General features: G+C 37.8%; 1 protein-coding gene across 1 annotated transcript in view; it reads right to left on the bottom strand.

Moving 5' to 3' along the window:
* The window catches only part of SI (sucrase-isomaltase), a 174788-nt gene that overhangs the window by 122832 nt on the left and 32786 nt on the right, over nt 1-19170 (bottom strand). Inside the window, exons 13-23 of the mRNA XM_074963634.1 lie at nt 18844-18957; nt 14103-14187; nt 12466-12583; nt 11305-11476; nt 9564-9680; nt 8859-9013; nt 8264-8348; nt 6694-6750; nt 5839-5963; nt 4682-4770; nt 735-784 (exon numbers count right to left, since the gene is read on the bottom strand). Coding sequence (XP_074819735.1) covers nt 735-784; nt 4682-4770; nt 5839-5963; nt 6694-6750; nt 8264-8348; nt 8859-9013; nt 9564-9680; nt 11305-11476; nt 12466-12583; nt 14103-14187; nt 18844-18957 — 1167 coding nt within the window. The remainder of the gene's footprint in view (nt 1-734; nt 785-4681; nt 4771-5838; nt 5964-6693; nt 6751-8263; nt 8349-8858; nt 9014-9563; nt 9681-11304; nt 11477-12465; nt 12584-14102; nt 14188-18843; nt 18958-19170) is intronic.

Below are 19170 nucleotides of genomic sequence, written 5' to 3'. Positions count from 1 at the left end.
AATTTCAGCACAGTAGAGAAAGGAACACCACCTGAATTAATTCTTACCCAATCAGAATTATCTAGGTTTGGAATCCCCATGGATTGAGGGGGACAATGCTGTACACAGTAGTTCTGATCCTGGCCCCACCACTCCCTTAAAAGACCCAAGTCCAATGGAGAACGCATGAAGGGGCTTCTGTGGGGTCAAAGGAAGGAGTGAATGATGCAGTAGATGCAACATTCCTTCCCTACCCTAGTTCTTCATCCTCACAGAATGGACACATTCAGCCTTACGTGCAGACTTTATGACTCTTTTTAATGTGTAAGAAATCATAGACTTGCTGTCCTAATAAAAGTATTATTTGTTAGCAAATACATGTGGGATAGTTACATTTATTTCTACTGACAGAATATCCATCTAGAGTCTAACCCCCCCCAAAAAATTATGCAGAAATAAATTAAAATACATTTTATAGAGCCCACGACTACATTTTTAATAGAACTGCATCTCCTCCCTTACTCAGGCAAAACTCCCATTGGTATGTTGAGAGCTGAAGGCAATCATGTTCTACTACTTGATAAATAGTTGTATGTCAATTTTATTATCTATCAGGAAATATGGGTGTTTTTATGATATCTAAAAGTTAGTAAAAGAACGAATGAACAAACAATGAAACATGATGCTCTGATTAACTGAAAACATTACGGATTAAAATGAACACAATGAAAATAACATTATGAAAAATTACTTACATTGGTAACTGAAAACTGGTAATGAACGTAGTTTTTAGTTTCCACTGTATCTAAAATATTGAGAGAGAAATGAACATTTTCTAAGCACAGTGCAGAAATTACCCAGCATTACTGACAAGTTGAGCATAGGATTCTGTCACAATTAGAAACCAATAGACTGCTAAATTATTATTATAGTAACACCCAGAGGCCTGAATCAAGATAGGGACACAACTGTGCTTGGTGCTGTGCAAACTGATATAAAGACATAATTCCTGTCTTGCATAGCTTCCAATGAGGGACAAATGAAGATTTACTAAACTCTTTTGCACACCCTGATGTTCATGTAACTGATCCTACATTATGGGGATATTGACCTGGTTTAAACGCATGCTCTTTTTCTATTCCTTTTAAAGAGCAGAATGTTAAAGAATGATTACAGAAAAAGCTGTTGTAAAGGCAAACCTGTGGAAACATTGACTACAAAGTCCTTATGCTCTAAGGCAAAGCATGCTTAAAGACAATGCTTAATTGTAAGTGGTTAAGTGCTTCACCAAATCGGGATATAAATAAGGCAAAGGTCCTGTGGGAAAAAACCAGCATGTGCAGCTGGTGCAGTGTGTAGCGTGTGTGTGTGTGTGTGTGTGTGTGTGTGTGTGTGTACTCGCCATCTCAGTGCTGATATTCCCTAACTTTTGAGTGTCTGACTTTGCAAAAGTAATAACATTATTTGAGCATTGTTCTTTGCCATGCAATTGGCATAAAGAGAGCCTAAACTTGATAGTCATCTGCATTGTAAGTAAAATGCTACTAGCCAGAAGGATTGTATACACTTTCTTTTAACCGTATACACATATTTCAAAGCTAACTCCTTGAAATATTTTGAACAATTATCCAAAGAGTTTATCTATTATACTTATACTCTACATAATGTAGTTATGAAACAGGGAATAAAATACCTCACTGGCAGCAAATATAAGAGTTGACTACTAAACACTTCAGTGTTGGATTTAAAAAAAAAAAGACAGACATGAAGAAGGTTGTGGTTGCTAGTAAATTGTGAACAATTTCTAAGGAAGATTGCTACTCATAAGCTTTTAGGAAGACTTGTTTTAGAAAATGATCAAAAACTCATAACAGTTCATATAATTTTGTTTCTCAATATTAGTACAATAAAATCTGAGTTATTTTAGATCTTGAAAATGAACATGTTCCCTCTGTAGAAATATCAGCAACTGCCCAGGGGCATCCGATATTTATTGCAGCGATTATCAGCCAAATCACAATGCTTTTTCTTTAAGGCAGCCCAGAGTTTCATGAGACTGAAAAGAGCATGGACAGTTTGAAAGGTTTTGCATGACTCAGGATTGGTAGAGTCAAAACAATAAGAGCTGGATTCTATAAGTAGGATACGTATCTATGATTGCATAGATCTTTAAAAAACACTTTCAACAATATAAAGCAAAATCATCATACAATAATCCTTCTGAGCACAAGCAACCCCACTTTTTGGCATCCAGCTAGCGTGGTGCCCTCCTACTTGAGATAGTGAAATAACTTCCCCTTACTACCCCAGTTCTTCAATATCAGGACACAGAGACTCAATATTCTGAGCTAATATTTACAGAGTACAATGTGATAGTAGGGAATTGTAGACTGGGCACTTTATACTTGAAAGGGACAGCAGTGAAACCCAGAAGAGAATCCGAGCCCTTCACAGCTCAAGTATATGAAGGAAGGCAGACCTCCTAAGACGATGGCAGTACTGTTGAATTGGGGCTGAGAGAGAAGTTAGGATGATGTAGCCAGCCAAGTGTCCCACAACGGGAGAATCAGATGGGCAGCACCTTCTGGTCTTTCCTCACAATTAGGTCTGCCACTCAGTGAGAAGTTTAGGGTTAGTGTGGACCATTTGGGCACCGCTCCCATCTCCCTCTCAATTAAAAACTGATGTGTGACCAGGTGAGTTGGTGGCAGGGGAACAGTAGCAGAATCCCAGAATCTTTCTGAAGATGGTTTATTAGGGAGACTACATTTAAATTTTCTCTGAGTTCTCAAACTTGAGCACATTTATAGAGGTCAAGGATGATATATTCAACAGTTTTACACATCAAAAGATATATACTATCTGAACATAGAGGTTAGAATGAATTTCAGTACTAGACAGTCAGGACCTGACAGAAAATCAGAGACAGAAATCAGAATAGTTAACACGAGTAATCCTATATAACCTTCCCACCACCTTTAGATCTTAGCCCTGAAAACATTTATGTACAAGAGAAGTTCCATTTCACTCAGTGAGAATTGTGTATAAAAACACGCAAATGCACAAGTGTTTGCAGGATCAGGGCCATATTTTGCAGGACTACAGATTAAACATAAGTGGAATGACATAGTGTAATCTATTCTTGACCACCATGGTGGTGCTTTGACCATCTCCATTACGCATAAGTCCTTACTGTTGAGACACTTCTCGTAAAATTCCTTCTTAAATTTATCCAGCATGGCTAAATCATACTCAAATGCTTTTGCTATTCCCTTCTCTCTATGGATAGCACGAGGCTGTTGGATTAAAAATGTAAGGTCAGAACTTCCTGAAAACCAGGTATTCTTGAAATACATTAGTTTTAATGGGCATATGCCATAAACCACAGCCTTAGCTTTTTTATACATATATAAGGTGCTACAACAGGTTACAAACAAACAATAAAAACTATCACGTCCTTAAATCTTTTTTTAATAAAAGCCTGAGCGTGCAATAAAAGGTCTTCAGGAAGTCATTTTGGAATAAATGTTTAAACTGCTTGCCGGTTTGTGTAACAAAAGTACAATAAAAAGGACAAAGGCTGGGATTGTCAAAGAAAGGATTAACGTGCCCAGATCCTATTAAATTTCAATGGAATTTGGGTGCATAACTCCTTAGGCGCCTCTGGAAATCACAGCCAGTTATTTTATAATTCAAATTCCAAACTCCTTTTATTTTCCAAATTAGCTTTAATCTCAACATTATCATGACTCATTATGGTATTTTAAAGGGATAAAACTCAGATATTTTATTTGGCTGAGTTGGCCATTTGATAGAAATGAAAACATATAAAAATTATTATTTTGATTCAATTTATTAAACAAAATCCTGCTACTTAGGTGCACTTAGAGCCTCCTACTTTTTGTTGTGTGTGTTCACAGTATCCGGAGCAGCTGGACCCTCAGCTCTGATCAGTGGCTACAAGCACTACAACAACAATACAGCAACAACCCTAGACGGCGTTAAGGCTTATTAACATTATCAGTGATGAAATATTTGTTTGTTCATGACAGCAAAAGCATAAAGTTCAGTATACAGGGCAAAATATCAGCTTCACTGGGTGCTCAGTACATCTGAAAATGAGGCCATTTTCAATCAAAGATGGATTTAGATGCCTCACTTTGAGCACTCAACTTTATCACTTTCTGTATTTAGCCCCATATCCAAGGGTATGTTCACAGTAATTCAGATGCGTGACTGCAGCATGTGTAGACGTACCCGAGCTAGCTTTGCATCCACTGGAGTTAATCTGGATTTACAACAGATCATCTGAGAGTAGAATTCACCTCTTAGTGTAATAAAAATATCTCAGCAATGTGGTATACAATTTTGGATTTTTTCAAGGTTAATATAAACCTTTTTTAATATTAACAAACAAACAACAATTGTAACAAGCCTTTCAGCACCTTCATTGTGAACAGAACATTACATTTCCTCCACTTGAGGTTGCATATCCAAAGCCTCACTAATGTCCCACTGAACTATTCAGATGAGTAAGAATTTGCAGGACTGGGCCCCCTGGTTGTAACATTTATAATTTCCAAGTTATACCACTAATTTGCTTAATATAAAATACTTGATCCATGAAACCAATGAAAAGATTAAGATCATTATTTTCAAATATACTAATACTTCAAATGTTACGGGTATCTAATGTGCCTACCTCTAGATTCTCCATCATCCCAGAATAAATCTCCAGCTGCTTGTTCCTTGTCATCTAATGCAATTATGAGTCCCATCGGATTCTTGCGGCTGTAAAATGAAAGACTTTCTCTGAAGAGTATAAAAGATATCTAGACATTGTTTATACTGATACATCTTGAAAAAATATTGATGCTACCAATTTTCATTTCCAAAAGATTCATGTTAAAAACTGAGGTTTTGTGTTTACAAAATTTTACAGATTTCCTTTCACCATTTTTTGGCTGAGAGATTTTAATAATTTCACAACAGAACAGATTTTCTCTAAACTACTTTTCACCTCGATAAATTGCCTTTCATTTTCATGGAAATGGATGAAAATGTGTGGCAGAACTAAAAATCGTTACACAAAATTAACATGTGATTGACCAGTAATCATATTATTTCATTAATCATGAAAGTATGTCAATGCTTTCAGCTATTACCAATCTCAAAGTTTAAACACTAAACTCAATAGCACAGGCCATTTTTTCCTCTTAATTACGTGGGTATCAATCAGTTATTCCACATATACACTGAGAAAGGAATTTAGTCTAACATCCGCACTTTGTCCCACAGGCAATAATCAGTCTGAGCAACTCATCCTTCATATTCAGACAGGGCAACAAGGGATCTTCCCTTTCATCAGTAGTAGAGATGGACGACAGTATTCTCCACAGTGCTGCTAATCACACATATGGGCTAGCAGGGAGTGGGACAAATTGGTGAAGACTACTTACCCCCACTTCTCTGGAGCAAAGGGGGACCTAGAGACCAGATTGAGAGTCTCTGTCTTAGTCTGGTTTCTAGTCTGTTCCTCGGGCAGCTCAACTATGTGTTGATACTTACTCATGACTTGTGACAAAGCTAAAATTTAACCCTGTGTGTGCAAACTGACAAGCAAACTGGGCCATATGTTTGACTGTAGAGCTTCAGGACCTGATCCAAATACCACTGAAGTACTGATCCTGTACCTCTGGCTACAGTGGGACTTTAGCTTGAGTAAAGAGCGTAGGATGCAATGGACTTCAGACGTTCCCATATGATACACCCAATGGTTTGAAATCTGACAATTCGGAGCCCACTCCTGAAATCACATTACAGAGCAGTGTGATCACAGGGCTCAGCCATAAAACGTACCTGTACAATGTTGTATTAGCTGGCTGCTGAATAGGAAATATGTAGCCTCCTCTCAGATGAAGTCCTAGTTTGTCTGCTGGGAGATACATCTGTGCTTGTTGTTTTCTCCATACTTCTCTTCTACCCTAATTTATGGGAATGGAAGAGAAAATGGGTATTTTACATTACTCACTACAGAGAATGGTTTCTCACATCCTGAGCTTCCATTCCAGTTCTCCTGGTTCCTCCAGTTATAATACACAAATGTCTATTCAGACACTGTCTGCCTACTACCACAGAAAATCACCTTAGATTACAACACCAAACAAAAAAAGTTTACTTTTTGATTCCAGCACGATCAACACACAAAAGAAGGCCAATTCATCCTGGAAGGCTGAAAGTAGACACTGTCCTGTGTCAGGCACAGGGTAGAACCTTACCTTCTTCCTCCAGCCAACAGGCAAAAGAATTGGCACAGAAGTGGTTAACTTAATTTCTTTAGAAATAAGGGTAACATGCCAGTGTTTGAATGCCCAGAAGAGACTGCAATTATTATTATTATATTTTACTTTTTATTTACTGATGGTGGTGTTCAGAGCACTGTATAGAATGTAGAAGAAACATAAACCTTGCTTAATATTTGTTACGAGCTCTCTCTTCTCCTTTCTCTCTGTCTATTCTGCCTCCTTCCCTTAATTATCTCTCTTCCATCTTCTCCTCCATTCCTCCCTTCTCTCTCTCTCTCAACTTTCTGCTTCCTTCATGTTTATCTCCTCTACCACATCTAAACAATCACAACCCAATCCGTAGAGGACAATGTTGAGAACAATACACAGACATGGACTCAGCCCAGCATTATTATATGCATTTACTTACTGTTTCATAGTCATACCATACTGCATCAGGAATATATGCTGTCACTGTTTCCACACCCTGAAATGAGAATAAAGAAACATCTTTCATATTTGAAGACAAATAAATCAAATAGTAACTAAAGCAGCATTTCCAAAGTGACAATTTCAAGCTGACAAGAGAATTTCAATGATATTTGTTCTGATTTTTTGTTTATGAAGAAGGACCTTTCTCTCTAATTGTCTGATCAACGTATAAGACTTTTTTTCCACAGTATCAGAGAAGTTAGAATAGAAAAAAATGTCCTTGTTCATCCATATGCAATGAAGATTTATGCCCTAAAGTAGGCTTATTACTGATCTATCTGGTCTCATTTTAAAGGTGCCATGCAATGAGGCTTCTGTCACGTTCCTTGTAGATTATCCCACAATCCAGTAGTTGTCAATATCAGAAATTTTTCCTGATATTTAGCCTCAATTCTTCCTTTCTCTTATCCCACTTCTCCTAGTCATATCCCCTTGTACCAAACTAAATTATTTTTCTGGCGTATCTACACCGTCAGATGTTTGTAGACTATTATCATAGCTCCTTTTAAATGTTGTTTAGCCAAGCTATGCACAGTTCCTGCTTTTCACTTTTCTTCATAAATCAGTCCTCTAGCTCCTAATCAATGTTCCTTTTCTCCGAATCCCAACAACTTGTTAAAATGTTAGTAGTATGGAGGTACCGATAAATGCATACAATAATCCTAGCAAAGTCACATCAGAACCATAAAGGAACTGTTACATCACTGCTCCATGACAGGATACCTCTGTGGGGTATGCAGCCCAAAAATCACACTGGCTCATTTTGATATCATATCATGTTGCAAACTGATGTCTTATTTGATATTCACAATTACCCCAAAGTCTCCTTTTGTGTTACTTTGTACCAGACATTTCTTTTCAGATATGCCTTGTTTTGTACATTTAACAAATGTATTATGATAGAGCTTGAAAAATGTGATTGCCTATGTGAGACTGAGGGCCAAAGGGGAAATTTTGAATTAATGAAGGTCATCACTGCAACAGGAATAATCCATGATCTTGGTGTTCTCCAGTGAAATTACAAAGAGATGAAGAGAAGCTGCTTGTGAATTTTAGAAACATGGCTTGACAAATAATTGTATCATGTCCTGGTCCCCCTTATCTACCTGCTTGTGAATGGTCACATTCATAAGTGTTTCTGCATTAGTTTAGCTATAAGTTACATTCACTCCACTAGGTCATGGTTCACTGGTTACTTGATGAAACTATCTGGTCAACATGTGTATGTTAGTACACCTATTCACTCTGGTTAAAACATCTTTTTGGAGATCCGCTATTAGCTACAAGGAGAACAGCCAGAAGTCAGATGTATTCTTTGCAGGATGGAAGAATCCAAGCAGACAAATGGTCTAATGTAAAGACAATAGGGTGCCCTCCATTATATTAGCTGTTACAAATACTGGAGATATGCAGTGACGTTTAGGGGCAAAACTGAGTCCTAAATAATATGAATGTCAGTGCTCAACAAAGAGTTAATAAGATAGATTTTAATATATAATCAAACATACTGGGTCCAGTACAGGAGTGATCAGAAGACCAGGGCCCCACAAGAATTGTCGATCAATAGCCCATGTTGCTTCATCTGAATAGAACCTAAATGATGGAGAAAGTAGCAGTATTTATTTTGTTTGTTTATTGCCATAGGTAACACTATATTGCCTAGAATCAGCACAGAAGAATGGCAACAGTGATCACTGGAAATTTATAACACTATAGCTTGTTTTTATCTCCATATGAAGAAAATCAGAAAATGCCAGAAATACATTCCCATGTTTCCTTATTTAGTTTATAATCATATTTTTCATATATTTCCAGTTTAAAAATAGTTTGTTAAAGAATTTAAGAGCTAGGAAATGGAACATCTAGAATGCACAGCCAAAAAGCCATTTCCTTATTTACCACTGACATGTCATACTGTTCATAGCAGGTGTTAGAGCAAATGATAATAATTTAGGAAGCTAGAGATGATTTATGATTGATCTTTCTTAAAAGCTATTGCATTATGTGTATATGATGTATACAATAGCATCAAACTCTGCCCCACTGAATGCCCTCTTCCCAACAAAAAATACTGTTTATGCATATTTTGATCAGTGAACTTACTCATGAAGAAGTGGTCTCACTACCGTGTCTCCTTGTGTATGAGCTTTGTAAAAAAGGGTATAGAGGTAGGGCAGTAAAGTGTATCGAATGTTCAAGTAGTTCTTTGATGATCTCACCAAAACAGAATCTGCCCCAAATACAGCCGGATCCTGAGGCTGAAAATAGAGGTTGGATTGTTATTGTTGTCATGAAGAAGGAAACATGTTTTGGAGAACACTGTAGGCCAAATCCACTGTAAGCAGCTGCAACTCCATTGGAGTCCACATGAACAGTGACACAATGAAGTTGCAGCTGCTGCTGCCAGTGGTGAACTTGGCACAGTACGGACAATTATTTCCAATGGAGGTGAATCTTTTAGAGTTAGAATTTCGTTAAGACAGCCTACGAATGTAAAATTTAAACTACAATCCAGTGAACTATATCGCTCACTTAGACCAGAAAACCGAATTGAACAGAGTATTAGAATGCAGGAGACAGAATGCCTACACTATGCTAGTAGGACAGCAGTTGTTTCAATGACTGAGTAAATATTAACTAAGGACAATGGAAACAATTACATTACAGTGGATTTGTTCCAGTTCTGTTGTGCTAATGGAGATATGGAATGTTCGTAGTCTACTTGTAAGTTCATTGATACAACAGCAGTAGGAAATTGGTAACGTAATGATAGCTTTATGGAATTTTGTAAGAGTATTAGTAACCTACCGCATAATTTTCAGCATTGTGATTTCTGCAAAATGGATAAAATGCTCCAACTTGCATCCATCGCCTGCAAAGTTCTTCTGTGACATTATCAAAGAAGCCACAAATATCTGCACCAATCTAAAAAATTATACACAAATAGTGTATGTGTCAAAATGCTGTATATACCCTATATGTATTATACAGCATACCACATCTCTACACATATGCTTGTATACATATTTTTAATTGGCATACTACCAATCTTACAAAGATGAGATGCAAAGTGAAAGGAATAATTTCCAGTGAATAATCAACATATCCTTAATTGTCACAATAGCCAACCTGAGAGAGGTGTTCACCATATTTCTGCCTAACATCTTTCTTCTTTCAGATCTGATCTTACTCAGACCCAAAGCTGTCAAATGGCTTCTGTTCTGAATAACACACAGCCATTATCAAAGATTATTATTTGAAGGTGGGATGTCAGGTACATCTCCTTTTAAAAAAAATGCTGTAATATTTTTCAAAGTGTCTTTTAAACTTGTTTTAATTTTATACCCCAAATGTTATAATGTAATCAAAAAACTTAAGTCCCATTTCAAACAGGACCATGTTAACACATACTAGGTACTTTTTAGTTCTCGCACAGTCTACACGGGGCACTTACAGCAAAACATTTTAGTGTGCGCTGCAGTTCACACCCCCGTAGTCCACACTGCAGGGCCATGTAGACGAACCCTTACATTCTTTTGCACATTGGTAGCAGTAATACGAAGTATTTTTCCAAGTAGTTCTGATGGAGCCCAACTAAGTGTAAAGGGCTCTACCTTGCACATCACCTATGAAATTAGTCCACCATCTTAAAATAACACCTTCCTTTTCCTATTTCAGTGTGAAAGGTGCATCAGAAGGGACTAGAGGGAAATTAAAAGGGAAGAGAGTGGCATGATGGGGAAAGGAGTGGCTTGGTGTTAAATACAATAATTGGAGTATTTTTGTACCTGCACACATAGGGCTTTACTGTGCAACCTGTAGTCACATCGGTCAGTTTACAGTGAATGAAGTTGACTTGTATCTAAATTGGCTATTATGATTCCCCTTCTTCCTAACCTCCATCTTGTTGTCGTTAGATCTCAAGCTCCTTGGAGCACCACTCGTGAATGTTTGGAAAACATTAACACACAGTGGGTGTTACCATAAATACATGATTAAGAAATAAATAAATAACATTAAGCAGTCTACAAGATGGCAGCGCAGTACAATCACAGAAATGCAAATCCTGAAGATGGAATTTGGCCATTTCATTCATTTATAAATGAGCAATCCTATCCCACTGCCAATGCAGTGGCAAAACACTGTATAATGTCAGCTCATAGAGCTGATGACTGAAGATGAAACAATAATAAAGGGTGACAGATAGCTTGAAACATAGGGAGTAGTATACTAGATCACACCATAAGTCCATCTAGTCAGAAACCCAGCTATGGGAGTGGCCTATACCTGATACTTCAGAGGAGGGCAAAAATCAGTAGCAACAGCCCCATAATTAATCCAGCCACTTGTGTAAAGCTGTACATGGCGGATGAGGGTTGTTTGTTTGTTTGTTTATTCTGGACTTCTGCAGATTACTATTTATGTTTTAAAGAATAAAGTCATGATTTATATTGGTTTTGATTAGATAACAAGCAATTATATGAAAAGATTGCATTGTTAATTCTTAATCTGTTGCTTTGAAGGGTTATCGCAAATAACTATGTCATACATAAGGTATCCCAAAGAGGTTAAATTCCAGCATTCCTGTTATCGCCCATCTCAGATCATTCCATGTAGCAGCATTATCCCCGAGCCAATGTCCTGTGTATTTTCCTGATCCAGCAAAAGTAGACCTAGAAATAGTAAGGCTTCTTTTTCCAGGGAAAACAGCTTGTATAGCTCTGAAAATTAAATGAAACTGGAATTAATACCACATGGTAAGTGTATTTGAACTCTGATAGATTATCTGTTTTCCATATTGCTAATTAAAATTCATTAATTCATAAAAATAGTAAGGCCCAGGGATGTTGTCTCACTTCCAGTTAGCCAGATATATTTTAGCTGAGCTTCTGATATTAACTCCAAATAAGGTGTCTTTCTGAAACTGTTTAGCCCACTAAACTTTGGGCCAGATACTCAACTTGAATATACTGGCTTTACTTCAGTGGAGCTGCACCAATATAGATCAGTTGAGGGTCCAACACATTAACTAGTTACCAGTTTGAGTGTAGGAATTTCAAGGGAAAATGTTGAAAACTTATGATTTTTTTAAACCACACTGCCTAGAGAAGCAGAGAACAAAGCACAGAGAGAGAGCTCCTCTATTCTAACACTCCACAATTCTAAATCTGTCATGCAGGACATGTGTGTCTTACTGGAAACTTTAGATGCAAAATGGAATGAGGTGAAGACAGTTATCTACCAGGATAATGGTCCATTAGGCTGTGTTAGTCAGGACTAGAACCATGGCTTTATTTGTTCTTCAAACTGAAATAAACTTGATTGAAATAGTCTTGAAATTACACCAACTTTGAAAATTGGCAGTTCACTAGCACTTTTAAAGGCAACACAAATTTTAAGACTTTTTTTTGAGTTGAACTTTAAATAGTAATGCAGGGTCTTCCTTTCATTAACCAATTCTACAAGCAAACTGGCCATGTTGTCCTAAATTTTATAACAGGCTAGTGATTTTTGGTGCTTCAGTGTTGGATGCCCAGTTTCAGCAACCATAGAAGGACCTGATTCCCAGAGGGCAGATGCTCAACAATCTCTGAAAATCGGACTCCTTTAAAGAGTTTCAAGGTGGGCACCTAAAAATTACTAATCACTTTTGCAACTTTAGGCCACCTAGTATACCTTTACGTAACAATTATTAGAAAGCAGTTCTTACTTATCAGTAGATAGGGTCATGGAATAGCCGTATAGACTGTGAACATCATAGTGTTTTCCCCAGGATTGCACTGCATCCATGCAAAGTGTCTTTGAATACATGAGTCCATCGAGAATACCTTTAGAAAATGATATGACAACACTGGAGTACGCCTTTATTTTGAATATTTCCAATCTTTTATGTTAATACATAACAAAATGCAGGGGCCCTTTTTGTTTAGTATTTACATTCATCACAGTGCTTCAAGAATGAAACTATGGGTGCTTGTAAATATCACATCATATGACAGTAGGTTAAGCTAGATTGAGGTACACTGGCTTTATTCATCAGTGTTTAAACTGTGGTACTTTCCTGCTTTGGAGCTCCCTATACCTCATGGCACTCAATATGCGAACCCTGAACAATTCACCCATTTACCTCTAACGCTTCTATAAATGCAGCTTTTATATCAGAGTGGAGTTTAGTGAATTGATATATAATCTGATTCAGTTTGTTCAGGACATAAAATTATTAAATCTTTTATCATATTTCTATAGGCGATATTAAATAGTAGCCACCAGCTCTCTTCAGTGTCATTGCCTTCCAGCACTTAGAACTGTAGCTCAGTATGGGCTTAACTGTCACCTTGATTGTATGCCTTTGTTGCGGAGTAAGGAGGCATAAGGAGCTTCCTTATTTCCCTGCATGGGTTACTTGCTTTGCTAAATCCTGCTAAGAGGGGAAGAGCCACTGCTCCGCTGCTACTCTTTCTCCAGCACAGGTGCATGGTCTCCTCAGTAGGGAGGGAGAAGCAAGCTCTCAGAGATGCAGTCTGGGTCCTGTCTTGCTCACAGAGCAGCATGGCCATGCACTGTCCCTTGCTTCTGCTAGAGTGCAAAGTGCCAATCAGCTCTGTACAGACATTCCCTGCTCTTTGTTTCTTTCCCATTTTCCCACCTCCTAAATACTGCACTGGAAAAATGCCCACACAGGTTACAACTGTATCTATGACAGAGTGAAATCTTTCCACTCTTTTCATTAGAGCCATGTGTGATCAGAAAAAAAAGCTATTTTTTACTTTCAGAGGAATCTAAAATTCTGCACTAAGTACTAGATGGTGCAGCCCTTCATTGCCTGGCTGACCACTTCTTTGCACAAGCAGATGCACTGAGGCCAATGGGACTACTCCTGTGAGCAGCCGCTCACAAGCATGTGGAAAGATTGCACAACTTCACCCTAAATTATTGAACTATTGGGTCTGCGACAGGCCTACAAAAGTTATTGCTTGATAAAACATTAGAATTCTAGTTTAGTTATGCTTACAGGCCTAAAGCTATTAATGATAAAGGAAAATCAATACTATTGCTAGACTTAATTAAAGCAATGGCAACATTTACTTTAGCAAATGCAGCTAATAATTTGAAGAATGATGAAACATTTTACTGGAAAAAGCCATTCGCTTTCAGGAGTTCTGGAAACAGTACCTAAGCCACTGAGAATAACATACTATATACTCATCTTTTCTGTCATTAGGAATGTTTAGAACATAAAACATAAAAAAAAAAAAAGTAAAAATTTCCCTTATCTCATTATAATTGATTACTTGTATCTCACACACACTTGGATTTTTGCCATATGATTAAAGACTATAGACTTACTGGGAGTGAAAGGAGGATAGTTTAAGTTGTTTTGCTGACAGCCAAGTACTGAACCTTTTATAAAGCTGGATACTTCATTCATGTCCTGGAAAAAAAAAATGTAGACTATGATAGGATTTGCTTAAATATCTTTCCCTAATGAAATCCTTATATTTTATTCATCGGATCATTTAGGAAAGGGGAAAAAAAGTTTAACTAAAGGCTCACCACCTAAGGTATAGATAGTATAGGTATAATATTATACCCATTTATCCACATAATATGGATCCTGATGCTGCAGAGACTTATGCATGTGAGCCCTCCCATAGTACCTTGTGCAAATTTACTCAGCTGTTTATTTGCAAGACTGCACCCATGATCAGTATAAAACAGTAAGGAGTCTGGTGGCACCTTGAAGACTAACAGATTTATTTGAGCATAAGCTTTCGTGGGAAAAAAACTCACTTCGTGGGTAAAAACCTCACTTCTTCAGATCTGAAGAAGTGAGTTTTTTACCCACGAAAGCTTATGCTCAAATAAATCTGTTAGTCTTTAAGGTGCCACCAGACTCCTTGTTGTTTTTGTGGATACAGACTAACATGGCTACCCCCTGATACTTGAGTATAAAACAGTGGGTTTCAACCTTTTTTTACTTGCGGACACTTAAAACATTTCAAATGCAGGTGTGGAGCCCTTTGAAAATCTTAGTCTGCGGACCCTCTGGGTCTGCAGACCACAGGCTGAAAACTACTGATATAAATGGTATGTATATATTATATTTCACTTCAAGCTGTGACAGATCCAGTCCCAGAATGACACTTCATAATGCACTGTCTCTCACTGGACATTTGAAAGAATTGGGCACGAACTTACATAAAGAATTTTTTGAATCAAAGCACATAAATCTTTTTTATAAACCGCACTGTTTTGCAACATACAAAAGATAGTGGGCCTGTCTATGATATTATGTATCCTGGTATAAATACAAAGCAACTAACATAAAGTCAAAAAAGTAACCCCAGTGTGAAATGAGTGCCTGTGAGGTCAAAATCAGGCCATGTATAATCTTATCTTATTCTATTACATTAATTGGAGTTACACACGTTGTAGTCAAATCAAATATTAACATGTCGCTGTATATTAAGGAAAGGTTTCTGTGACTTATTAAATAGGAGCGTGTACAGGTTAATTGCCTTTACATTTGTGCTTTCTCTTGAAAAAAGAATAGGTCAATTTTGTGAGGCTTTATCGATTGAATACGTCCAAGAGGTGAGAAAATAATAAATGGAAGAAAGGTGGGCTCAAGGAAAAGGGCTCAATTTTGCAAACATATAAGGCCTGATTCACATCACCACTCTCTGGAAATGTAAAGGAATCTTAAAATGAGACTTTAAATACCTTCATACAGACACTTAAAAGCATATTATCAAAAAGCGTCTGTTTTTCATAAATTGCTCAAAAGCAACATCTCTTTGTTTCAAGGGATTGCAGAATACAAAGATGTTATAGACACTGAACCATTGGGAACTGGTTCCACAACACTAAAGGAGCATAAAGCATTATAGACCAATTTATATTGGGAACAATTTGCCATCGTATTAACCTTCCGCTTACTAAAAATGAATTATGGTGGTAGTCACCAGAAGATGGTGCTGTTACACATAATCTAACAAGGGTTTTGTTTATTTTTTGTTTTGGTTTTTGTTTGTTCATTCTGGGGGGAGTCGTTTGTTTTGACCTTATGTGCTGAGTACCTAGTGTGCAGTCTTTGAAGAAATGCTGTGAAGTTGTAAGTATCTGTGATGTCATTTCTTGGGTGTGGGGTGGGAAGCAGTTGCTACAAACACAAGCCAGTTTGGTCTCTGACTTAATTTCTATAGAGTTAATTCTTGTGGCAGAGTTGCTTCCTCAGAACCAGGAATTGAAGTTTGGGCTAAAAGACGCAGCATTTGTGTGTGCCCTTTCTGGCCATTTTTGTTCAAGGACTGGTGGGTATATGATGTTAAAGAAACCACTTACTCGAAGAAAATAGCAACTCACAGATTTCTGCTCCATCAGAGGACTGATCTGCAATGTCACAACAACTACTACCACTTAGCAGAGAGACTATAAATATAATTCTAGATTATGAGAATCAGATCCTCTACACACACACACAGGACCCTCTGTAAAATGTGTGGTTTGCCCTCTTTTAAGCACTCCTCCTGTAGATCAGAAAAGGTTTTTGCTGATTTTTAATATCATATCAGACAGTAATAAGCTTATGCAGAAATGTATACATACCTCACTGGGTGATAGCTCAAACAGGGCAAAAATCAAAATTCAACTGACTCTTTCCCATTTTGAATAGAACTTTGACTCTGCCAGCTTTTGTACTGGGACTGCTTAGTGCATAACAGAAACACTCTACTTGCAGTACTGAAGGCTGGGAGCCCATGGCTTTATTTGGCTACCTAACAGAGCAGAGAGGGGAAAGCAGTACACCCACAAACAGGAAATAAGAGAGGGGTGGAGCATGGGTGCGACCCATAATACTGGAAAAATCCTGGTAAACCCTTGATGACCACTTCACTATCTCAATAGTTCTGTTTAAATCAATGGAGCTACATGCATAAAGCTAAGGCAGAGCCTTGCACTGACGAGCAGAATGGAGTCTCACTACTCCAGAAGGTCCACTGGGGCAGATCACAGTTTGCCCCCTTAGTGTGCTGAGTGGATCATGAACTGCTATCCCCTGTGATGGTGCAGCGTTCTTCCCCCACCCATGTGGCTAGCCAGCTCCACAGGCCAGCACATGGAAGTAGAGACATGGCTCCAGCAGTTCCCTTCCCCACCCATCTGTGGATCCATTGCAAGGTGCCTGCCTTGGAGGAACATCCCAGAATCAGCCCTGTGCTCACTGATGTGCAAGGGGCATAATTTTAGCTGGCCCTATTTCAGTGTTGACAGGCAGCTCCTTGCCTCCTCTCTTCACTCTGTGCCTGCATAAAGAACAACCAGAATCTAGCCATGAGAACTACATCAGGCAAATAAAGGTGGCACAATTGAACCCTGAGATAGGAACATGAAAGAATAACCGAAGTCTAAGGATAACCTTTTCCTTCCATATATAAATCTTCATGGTACCTTCAGCACAAGTGTTGGCTCCATCCCATACAGTTTGAGACAGACGAAGGGTCAGGAGGGGTATTTTGTGATTGTCTGTCAAAATCTGCAGTGTAGCTCGAGATTGTTAAAGATTTCCTCAATAATATTTCCTATAGATGGTGACTTACATGATTTTTAGTTGACATCACAGCACTGTGGCTTTGTATGTACCCCTAAATTCATTATGCAAACGGTTATGCATGGAAGAACACAGCAAATTTATAAACTTGGCAGTGTCTTAACTCGCAGTGAATCTCCACAAATAAATACACGATTCCAGTTTAAACAACTACATCATTTGCCAGGTAGAAATTTGGCTAAAAACTGATTTGCAAGAAAATTGAAATAGCATTTGTTGATTTAAAAAATATTGATTAACCATTCTAATTTGAAATCAGCAGTTTAAGGTTGTTAGTTATAATTGCAATATGTCTTAGACTCTTTTCTCTGAAGTGTACTAGCTTGTTATGGGCAAGGAAGAGAAAGATTAAAATTGTTGCTTAATGTTTTTATGAGAACCCACTTCCCAGTAATCCCTGTGGCTGAAAGTAACAAATATGGATAAAAGGATTTTCCTCTTTAAACAGTGGATTGACTACCATTGCTATTCTATACTGCACCCACTGACACGTTAACAGTCAGCCTGATTGCTTCTCACTTCCAGATTTTATTTTTTGCCCCCTTCATTGGGTCATGCATGACCCAATGACCCTCTAAGTACCTAGCATAATTTTGGATGCTGCAATATAACTACTAGTAACTTCTGTTTGCACTCCTGCCCAGAAAACAGGATGCAGGAATGTGAAATAATGAAAGAAAGAACAAACAAATATTATTTCTGAATGTTCAAATGAAGTGAGGGTTTATTTTGGGGGCAAAGTTTGTAGGCTGGGGTCCCAATTCCAGCAAAACACTTCAGTTGGAGTATTCACAAACTTGAAGTTAAGCACATGCTGAAGTGCTTTGCTGGGTCAGGGTGTGTGTGTCAGAGAGAGAATTTTACTGTAGCTAACCTGGTGTCTAATAATCCAAAGCCCATTGAAGTCAATGGAAAGATTCCCATTTACTTCAGTAAACTTTGGTTTGCTCATTCCTAGACTGAGAGTATAAAAAAACAAGTTTGGTCAGTTAAAAGTTGTTTTTCACCAGCCTACCACATTTTTCACTAGAGGTGAAAATATCGTTAGCATTCTAACACTCGTAACACCGGTTTGGAAGAGTTATTAAAAAAGGCAAGAAATCTCATTCACTCTCCCTCCTTTATTATTTTAATACTTTTTGGCAGGGTAGGGTTTTTTGTCGTTGTCGTCATCGTTTTTTGCAGACATTGAAGCTTCCTCTCCCATTTGACAAAGTCAAGTTACTTTAGATGCACCGTGACAACATCCATAAATATAAATACACTAAATACATTGGATGAAGTCCAATGGCATCAGTGGGGCTAGGATTTCACCCAATGTGTTTTGTTCTCCAGTTAAGGGATTAGGAAATAAGTAGTATTTTTATTTTAGTTTTTAATAAGAAACATCCCTACGGTACAAAGAGATGAGATTGAAAAGATGTTTCATCCTAAATTCTCACTAGCTTCATATGAAAAAAAGGGTGAATGACTTACAATCCAAATCCCATCATACTTCACTTGATCGTAGAAGAGCTTACATTCTTCCACCCACCAGTTGGTACATTCTGGGTTGGTGTAGTCAGGGAACACAGTCCGTCCTGGCCACACCTATAGTGTAAGAAAGTAAAGAGCAATTGGTTAAACTGGCTATTCCATTAAGAAATTTATTTCAAACATTTCCATTAGTTTCTAATAATTCTCCCCAGGACATAATTTGAACCATGTTTGGACCTAGTCCTGTAAGAATCTCAGAAAACTCAATGGACTATTTTGTTCTCCAAATGAGGCGGGGGGAAATCACACGACAATCTTCAAAACTGT

The sequence above is a fragment of the Natator depressus genome, chromosome 9, assembly GCF_965152275.1.
Source record: "Natator depressus isolate rNatDep1 chromosome 9, rNatDep2.hap1, whole genome shotgun sequence".
NCBI lineage: Eukaryota > Metazoa > Chordata > Testudines > Cheloniidae > Natator > Natator depressus.
This window is presented reverse-complemented; position numbering and strand designations above follow the sequence as displayed.